The sequence below is a fragment of the Candida tropicalis genome (assembly GCF_000006335.3).
Source record: "Candida tropicalis MYA-3404 genomic scaffold supercont3.15, whole genome shotgun sequence".
NCBI lineage: Eukaryota > Fungi > Ascomycota > Pichiomycetes > Serinales > Debaryomycetaceae > Candida > Candida tropicalis.
Genome location: NW_003020044.1, coordinates 1 through 9,341, shown reverse-complemented (window position 1 = coordinate 9,341; position 9,341 = coordinate 1). Strand labels below are relative to the sequence as shown.

Genomic DNA, 9,341 nt, shown 5'->3' with positions numbered 1-9,341 from the left:
ACTGGAATACCGCGGAGTATTAACCATAATAACGGACTTCAATAAAACTGAGAAACTGCTATTAATAACGCTTTTGTAACCATAGAAAGATTTTTGCAAATTTTTGGAGGGAGTGGCATATGTCCGCTAAAAATAGGATGATGAACTACAAGTCGATTTATTTTCAGACTGTTACCGTATGGATAGATTCAAAGGGTTGGGCTCAACTGGGTTGAAACAATGATATAATTTATATTCAAGATTTACTTTCATGAAGATGATTAAGCACCATTACATTATTCAGCTGCACCACCAAACCATATGCTAAATATCAGTCAACAAGTACTTCTTTGAAATAACACGTAATTCAAGTTTCAAAAAGATATTATTACATATTCATCTTTCTGTTTATCCCCTTTCAACGCAAAACCTGATAACTTACAACTACTTATCTCGACAAATCTTCTTGTATTGAACATAAACATAAACAAAAGTAAAAAATATAAAGATGTTTTTGAAGTTTTCTAATATAGCTCTCGGAGCCAGTTCAATATCAACAATAAAACAATAACCAAATATGATAATAAAATAAAGTAGAAGAAAATACAACAAAATCAAACCTTGTAGCAAAACACTTGAGAAAAGATATCGTGATATGGTAAACTGAACTAACCATGACTGGGTTTACTCAAATAGTAAGATGTCACTATTGTGGAGCGGTATCGCCTCCTTCTCCAGTGTCACCGCCTTCTGCTGGTTGTTCACCTCCATCAGCGGGTTGCTCTCCAGTATCACCTCCATCAGCGGGTTGTTCACCAGTATCACCTCCATCAGTTGGCTGTTCACCAGTATCACCTCCATCAGTTGGCTGTTCTCCGGTGTCACCTCCATCTGTAACAGTTGGCTCTTCACCTTCCTCATCTGTAACAGTAGGTGTCACTTCGTTTTCACCCGTGTCTGTAGCAGTTTCATCACCGGTATCTGTAGCAGTTTCATCAGCCGTGTCAGTAGCAGTTTCATCATCTGTATCAGTGGCAGTTTCATCATCTGTATCAGTGGCAGTTTCATCATCGGTACCTGTAGCAGTTTCGTCATCTGTATCAGTACTGGTCTCCTCTTCACCTGATTCGGTAGCTGTTTCGTCATCGGTATCAGTGACAGATTCATCATCACCCGATTCAGTAGCTGTTTCATCTTCAATGGTAGAGTCATCAAGAATATCTGAAAGATCACGACTATCACTTGGTCCAATGGTAATAGTATAATTTGTTACAATAGTAGAATCGGGGAATGTAATAACTGATTCATAGACATAGCAAGTTTCGGTGTCAACTTCAACAACAGTAGAAGTTTTGGTTTTGTAAACAGTAGGTTGATTACCACCACCGCCACCTCCACCATAGCCTCCACCATATCCACCTCCGTAACCGCCACCGTAACCGCCACCGTAGCCACCACCGTAGCCACCACCGTAGCCACCACCGTAGCCACCGCCAGATCCACCTCCTGATCCACCTCCATAGCCATCACAATAGCCACCTCCGGATCCGCCACCATAGCCACCGCCATAACCACCGCCATAACCACCACCGTAGCCACCGCCATAACCACCACCATAACCACCACCATAACCACCACCATAACCACCACCATAACCACCACCATAACCACCACCATAACCACCTCCAGATCCACCTCCAGATCCACCTCCGGATCCTCCACCTGATCCACCTCCGCCTCCAGTACCTCCAACTGGTCCTTTACGGCATGAGTCGTATGGACAGATAGTCGTGGTGCTAACTCCTGGTGGAAGAAGCTCAATTGATGTGGTTGGACATACCAATAATGTTATGGTACTATTCTTCGTGTTTGTGGTGTATGTCGTCGAGCAATTATCTGGCACATACTCACACGTGACATAAGTGTATGTAGCTGTTTTCGAAATTGATGAAGTTAATTCACAAACAATTGGTGGCAGTGGAATTTCTATATTTGGAACTTCGACCAGACAGTCAAGTGCAGTAAATGTCTTAGTACCAATCGTGGTTTCTTCCATAGTACAGTTTTCTGGTACATCAACATTTGGAGGACAAGTAGTCAAGGTGTGTGGAGTATTCTCGAATTCGTAAACCGTGGTATTACACTCGGTTGGTGCAGGACAACTAATGGTTGTGGAAGTTACATCCCAGTCTTTTCTTTCAATTTTTAAGCACCCATTCTTAAGTGTAGAAGTCGTAGCACAATCGTAACCAATGGAAGGACCTTCAGTCTTGAATGTACAGCCATCGGTCGAGCACGTAGTCCACCAGTAAGCAAGCCCATAGTAGTCAGTACTGTTGTATTCACAATTACCATCAGCACAGTATTGGTATCCGTTGTAAATAGTACAAGCTTCATATGGCTTTGCTGGCCAACCAGGTGGGGTAGTAAGTGTTTCTTCGTCTGGACAATGGTCAAACAGGATGGTAGTGGTGTAAGGACCTTCAGAAAATGCAATTTCACAACTAACAGCAGTATCAAGTTCACGATCATCGGTCACGTCATCACCACCAGTTGGAGTGGCATCATCTCCATCGTCGTCAGTTGGAGTGGTATGATCCGCACCATCATCGGAATCAATAACATCTGGCGTTTCAATACTGCCTTCGTTTGGCAGAGTCTCAACTGGCAATCCATCATCTCCCTCCGTCATTGAGATGGTCGCTGCTTGCGTCACCGCTAAAACAGCTAGTAAAATATGTAACTTTAACATTTGTTGGTATACTTTAGCGTTGAAAAACAAAAATAAATCTGGCCAATGAATATCGGCATTCACCACGTATTTATACCCCTATCCAACCATGTTCCATCCATAATCATCCAATAAGCACCGCATACACTGCTTACCTAACACATTATCTGAACCGCTCTTCTTGCTTACTTAATACACGGGAACCCATGGATCGTTGTATGCTGAAAAAAGCTGCTAAACCGCCGTCCCCCTCCCAGTTGGTTGCTAAATTTAGGTTAGGTGTCTTTTGCCAAGTAAAATATACATTGCTCTACGTCCCGTACTTTGAACGTATTCGTTTCTTCCATTTGTTGTCGTACTGTTTGCAGTAATTACCCCAAACATAAAATGGAAAAGAAAATTAGTTCATCATCAGCATCGTTTTTGTTTGTTTGTGTGTTTGATTTTCTTTTTTTTTTTTTTCGGTGCAATGTATTTCGTAAGCAAAGAGTACAGTATCCGACGAATAAAATATTCTGAGGATACTAAGCAACAGCGTCATTACACCCCCTATTAATTAGTGTAGAGGAGTCTAGACTCATCAACCATGTAAATTGGAGAGTATACAGAGTAGCAAAGTTCCCTAGATCGTTACTGAATTTTGATTTTTCTAATCATCCGTACGACGAGTGTGTCCTTGAGAATAAATTGTTCCAGCGCATTGAGACGAACTCTGTCATGGCTTCATTCAAGCCTGGTTTTTAGCTACTGTATTTTTCAGAGATGAGATCTGGTTTAATTCAACGATGGGGGCTAGGAGAGCTGTTGGTATTTGGGTCATGTAAATTAAGAATCAAGAAATTACATTATTTGCATCAATAAAAAGAATGTGTTCCCAAATGATCTATTGTTAAGCTGTAAACATACAGGTACGAACCAGAATAATAATAGAAAATTGGAAAAAAAGAAAAGAAACGGCCCTTTTATGTAATCAAAACAGCAATCCAGCCTGATTATGGAGTAGTTACCGCAATATGCGAATCATGAAGGACTTTTGTCCTTTGAGATGCGTTCGTATAATTAAAGTGATTTACTCAGAAGGCACGTTCTTTATCCATTACCACGAATTCCGTTAATTCCAACATGAATGACATAATGGGGTTGTTGTATCTATTCCAATAAAAGTTTACAAATGTTAGTTAACCCTCCAATATGATTTTCCAAATCTTGAAATGATGAACAATACTAATTGGAAATTACTGTTAGTATTGGTTATTATTCAGATAATCCTCTACGATGTGACTGTTTCGTGGTTAAAATAAATCATTAATACTATACTGGCTTGCCTTTATATGTCAATCAATAGTATTAAGCAAAGTTGATCGAATCACTATGGCCAACGTTCATTTTTACTTTTCATTTTATTTTTTTGAAATTTATTCTATTCTAACCATTAGTTTTATTCGCAGCCTGTCTACAAATTTTATATTCAAGTTCATTAAACATATGGTAGCTCTAGCTATATTGTTTCTTTTTTTATTTTAAAAGATCATATATTTTAAACTTCCAATAAAAATAACAAAATCACATTCAGCCCCTTGATCTACTTCCTAAAAGTATCCCAATCAATTTCTTAAGGAATGATGAAAGCTACTGCAATTCTTAATAGATGTTGCTTCATACAACTCTGTATAGGAATAAATCTTGTTATATTGAACATAAACATAAACAAAAGTAAAAAATATAAAGATGTTTTTGAAGTTTTCTAATATAGCTCTCGGAGCCAGTTCAATATCAACAATAAAACAATAACCAAATATGATAATAAAATAAAGTAGAAGAAAATACAACAAAATCAAATCTTGTAGCAAAACACTTGAGAAAAGATATCGTGATATTGTAAACTGAACTAACCATGACTGGGTTTACTCAAATAGTAAGATGTCACTATTGTGGAGCGGTATCGCCTCCTTCTCCAGTGTCACCGCCTTCAGCTGGTTGTTCACCTCCATCAGCGGGTTGCTCTCCTGTATCACCGCCTTCTGCTGGTTGTTCACCTCCATCAGCGGGTTGCTCCCCAGTATCACCTCCATCAGTTGACTGTTCTCCAGTGTCACCTCCATCAGTTGGCTGTTCACCAGTATCACCTCCATCAGTTGACTGTTCTCCAGTGTCACCTCCATCAGTTGGCTGTTCACCAGTATCACCTCCATCAGTTGACTGTTCTCCAGTGTCACCTCCATCAGTTGGCTGTTCTCCGGTGTCACCTCCATCTGTAACAGTTGGCTCTTCACCTTCTTCATCTGTAACAGTAGGTGTCACTTCGTTTTCACCCGTGTCTGTAGCAGTTTCATCATCGGTATCGGTAGCAGTATCGTCATCACCGGATTCAGTGTCAGTTTCATCATCGGTACCTGTAGCAATTTCGTCATCGGTTTCAGTAGCTGTTTCGTCATCAGTTTCAGTAGCTGTTTCGTCATCGGTTTCAGTAGCTGTTTCGTCATCGGTTTCAGTAGCTGTTTCGTCATCGGTATCGGTAGCTGTTTCGTCATCGGTTTCAGTAGCTGTTTCGTCATCGGTTTCAGTAGCTGTTTCGTCATCGGTTTCAGTAGCTGTTTCGTCATCGGTTTCAGTAGCTGTTTCATCATCGGTTTCAGTAGCTGTTTCATCGTCGGTTTCAGTAGCTGTTTCATCGTCGGTATCGGTAGCTGTTTCATCGTCGGTAGATTTATGGTCATGATCAGAATCATCACTTTCACTTGGTCCAATCGTGATTGTATACTCAGTTGTTATAGTAGAATCTGGGAATGTAATAACGGACTCAAAGACAAAGCAAGTCTCAGTGATGGTATCTTTTTCAGTAATAGTTGCAGTCCTGGTTTTGTAAACAGTAGGTTGATTACCACCACCGCCACCTCCACCATAGCCTCCACCATATCCACCTCCGTAACCGCCACCGTAGCCACCACCGTAGCCACCACCGTAGCCACCGCCAGATCCACCTCCTGATCCACCTCCATAGCCATCACAATAGCCACTTCCGGATCCGCCACCATAGCCACCGCCATAACCACCGCCATAACCACCTCCATAACCACCGCCATAACCACCACCATAACCACCACCAGATCCACCTCCAGATCCACCTCCGGATCCTCCACCTGATCCACCTCCGCCTCCAGTACCTCCAACTGGTCCTTTACGGCATGAGTCGTATGGACAGATAGTCGTGGTGCTAACTCCTGGTGGAAGAAGCTCAATTGATGTGGTTGGACATACCAATAATGTTATGGTACTATTCTTCGTGTTTGTGGTGTATGTCGTCGAGCAATTATCTGGCACATACTCACACGTGACATAAGTGTATGTAGCTGTTTTCGAAATTGATGAAGTTAATTCACAAACAATTGGTGGCAGTGGAATTTCTATATTTGGAACTTCGACCAGACAGTCAAGTGCAGTAAATGTCTTAGTACCAATCGTGGTTTCTTCCATAGTACAGTTTTCTGGTACATCAACATTTGGAGGACAAGTAGTCAAGGTGTGTGGAGTATTCTCGAATTCGTAAACCGTGGTATTACACTCGGTTGGTGCAGGACAACTAATGGTTGTGGAAGTTACATACCAGTCTTTTCTTTCAATTTTTAAGCACCCATTCTTAAGTGTAGAAGTCGTAGCACAATCGTAACCAATGGAAGGACCTTCAGTCTTGAATGTACAGCCATCGGTCGAGCACGTAGTCCACCAGTAAGCAAGCCCATAGTAGTCAGTACTGTTGTATTCACAATTACCATCAGCACAGTATTGGTATCCGTTGTAAATAGTACAAGCTTCATATGGCTTTGCTGGCCAACCAGGTGGGGTAGTAAGTGTTTCTTCGTCTGGACAATGGTCAAACAGGATGGTAGTGGTGTAAGGACCTTCAGAAAATGCAATTTCACAACTAACAGCAGTATCAAGTTCACGATCATCGGTCACGTCATCACCACCAGTTGGAGTGGCATCATCTCCATCGTCGTCAGTTGGAGTGGTATGATCCGCACCATCATCGGAATCAATAACATCTGGCGTTTCAATACTGCCTTCGTTTGGCAGAGTCTCAACTGGCAATCCATCATCTCCCTCCGTCATTGAGATGGTCGCTGCTTGCGTCACCGCTAAAACAGCTAGTAAAATATGTAACTTTAACATTTGTTGGTATACTTTAGCGTTGAAAAACAAAAATAAATCTGGCCAATGAATATCGGCATTCACCACGTATTTATACCCCTATCCAACCATGTTCCATCCATAATCATCCAATAAGCACCGCATACACTGCTTACCTAACACATTATCTGAACCGCTCTTCTTGCTTACTTAATACACGGGAACCCATGGATCGTTGTATGCTGAAAAAAGCTGCTAAACCGCCGTCCCCCTCCCAGTTGGTTGCTAAATTTAGGTTAGGTGTCTTTTGCCAAGTAAAATATACATTGCTCTACGTCCCGTACTTTGAACGTATTCGTTTCTTCCATTTGTTGTCGTACTGTTTGCAGTAATTACCCCAAACATAAAATGGAAAAGAAAATTAGTTCATCATCAGCATCGTTTTTGTTTGTTTGTGTGTTTGATTTTCTTTTTTTTTTTTTTCGGTGCAATGTATTTCGTAAGCAAAGAGTACAGTATCCGACGAATAAAATATTCTGAGGATACTAAGCAACAGCGTCATTACACCCCCTATTAATTAGTGTAGAGGAGTCTAGACTCATCAACCATGTAAATTGGAGAGTATACAGAGTAGCAAAGTTCCCTAGATCGTTACTGAATTTTGATTTTTCTAATCATCCGTACGACGAGTGTGTCCTTGAGAATAAATTGTTCCAGCGCATTGAGACGAACTCTGTCATGGCTTCATTCAAGCCTGGTTTTTAGCTACTGTATTTTTCAGAGATGAGATCTGGTTTAATTCAACGATGGGGGCTAGGAGAGCTGTTGGTATTTGGGTCATGTAAATTAAGAATCAAGAAATTACATTATTTGCATCAATAAAAAGAATGTGTTCCCAAATGATCTATTGTTAAGCTGTAAACATACAGGTACGAACCGGAATAAGCTGTAAAAAGAAAAGGTCTACCTATTGTATTATGTAAAGGTATCAAAAATATTAAACAAGAATCAATTGCAGTTGTCCATTATCCATTACTTGTGAACAACGTTTATGAGTTTACATGATACAAATTCAACAGAAGTTAGAGAGAAAAAAGGGCGTAGCGCTTTGAAAATATCAATAAATACAAAGCCAAAACATTACCTCTTAATATTAGGGGTAATAGAAGTCCTTGCGATTTGTATAGAGCCTTCTTTGATTTTAGGTAGAGCTCGATGTGATTATATAAGAACGAAGCCATAAAAGAACCAAATTTCAAGATTTTTAGTTAAGTGAGAAATCAATAATATAGGCATTTAGTAAGATTATATAATCAGTATGGGTGGATGATTGAGTAATATACACGGAATTGAAGTCAGGCAAATTCATAGTAGTTTTAATAATAGAATCTCCTTATTCAGGAAACACTTCTATTTATTTTGGATATTGATTATATGATGATGAATAAGCATTTGAAATATCACAAAGCATTGCTTAATTGCTATACTGAAATTTTCGTTTCTTCTTCTCCACGTTTAAAATCTTTTCTTTTTTTTTTAGTTTTGTTGATTTCTATTTTTGTTGTTGTTTATGGCACATAATAATAATAAAAAAAACGAATGTTTTGCATCCAATCAAAAGTGGGCTTATATTTTAACATATATTACATGCATAGATTTAAATCAGCCAAGAATATAACTAACTTACAAGATTGAATTCAATAATAAATAAAGGAGAGAAGCAAAAACAAAAATATGGGGGGAATTTTAGTGATCCGTATTTCCAATCATTTACCAAAGACGAATGACCTTAGTATTTATCCATCAGCATATACCATATCTTTGGCAGTGTTGATTCAACAAAAGAACTATTTTTTTTTTCCACAATATCCGAAAATGGAATTAAACAGGGAGGCTGATGTTAACTTACGAGTGTTGAGAGCGATAACTTTGATTTGCACTGACATTAACTTTTTAGTTTTCACTGAACAAGTTAATTTCCATCATGTTTTTTAAAATCTCTTTGATATCTCATGAGTAAAAATAGAAATGTGAGAATCTAATTACCACTTGACTGTCAATTAGATGTGTGTTCAGATTACGCTATCATCAATGTTATTATAATAAGTGTCCCACTTGATTGAAGTGTCTAGTACTTTGTGGATCTAGCATCAACTGGCGGAGCTCCTCTTTTACTCCTTTTCCTGATAGATAATATAACGAACCAGAGATGTATCATCTTGTCTAGTAAATAGTGCTTTCAAAACCAAAAAGTAACAAAAGTCACGTGTGCAACTGTATTATGTAAGCAATTGTGTTAAATATGTGAATATCAGCCTCTTAGTATAATTTGGAAAATTATATGCTAAATCAAGATCATTTGATTAGCAATCACTTGGACACTAGTATCACATAATTATAATATCCATAGACAATGTATACTAGAAGAGAAGTTCAGATTCAAGTGTATTTCAAATGTACTTTCGTTTTTTTTTTTTTTTATTAGTGCCGCCCACCCACGAGT

General features: G+C 39.2%; 2 protein-coding genes across 2 annotated transcripts; both read right to left on the bottom strand. All coding sequences in view use genetic code 12, as the record gives it.

Moving 5' to 3' along the window:
- Window positions 1-685: 685 nt before the first annotated feature.
- CTRG_06243 (uncharacterized protein) lies at window positions 686-2,731 on the bottom strand (the record flags this gene model as incomplete). Its single annotated transcript, XM_002546719.1, has 1 exon — window positions 686-2,731. One exon carries the CDS (start codon window positions 2,729-2,731, stop codon window positions 686-688), a length of 2,046 nt encoding a protein of 681 aa, XP_002546765.1.
- Window positions 2,732-4,636: 1,905 nt separating this feature from the next.
- Window positions 4,637-6,880, bottom strand: CTRG_06242 (uncharacterized protein; the record flags this gene model as incomplete). The annotated part of the gene is made up of 1 exon (XM_002546718.1): window positions 4,637-6,880. One exon carries the CDS (start codon window positions 6,878-6,880, stop codon window positions 4,637-4,639), a length of 2,244 nt encoding a protein of 747 aa, XP_002546764.1.
- Between the last annotated feature and the right edge of the window lie 2,461 nt (window positions 6,881-9,341).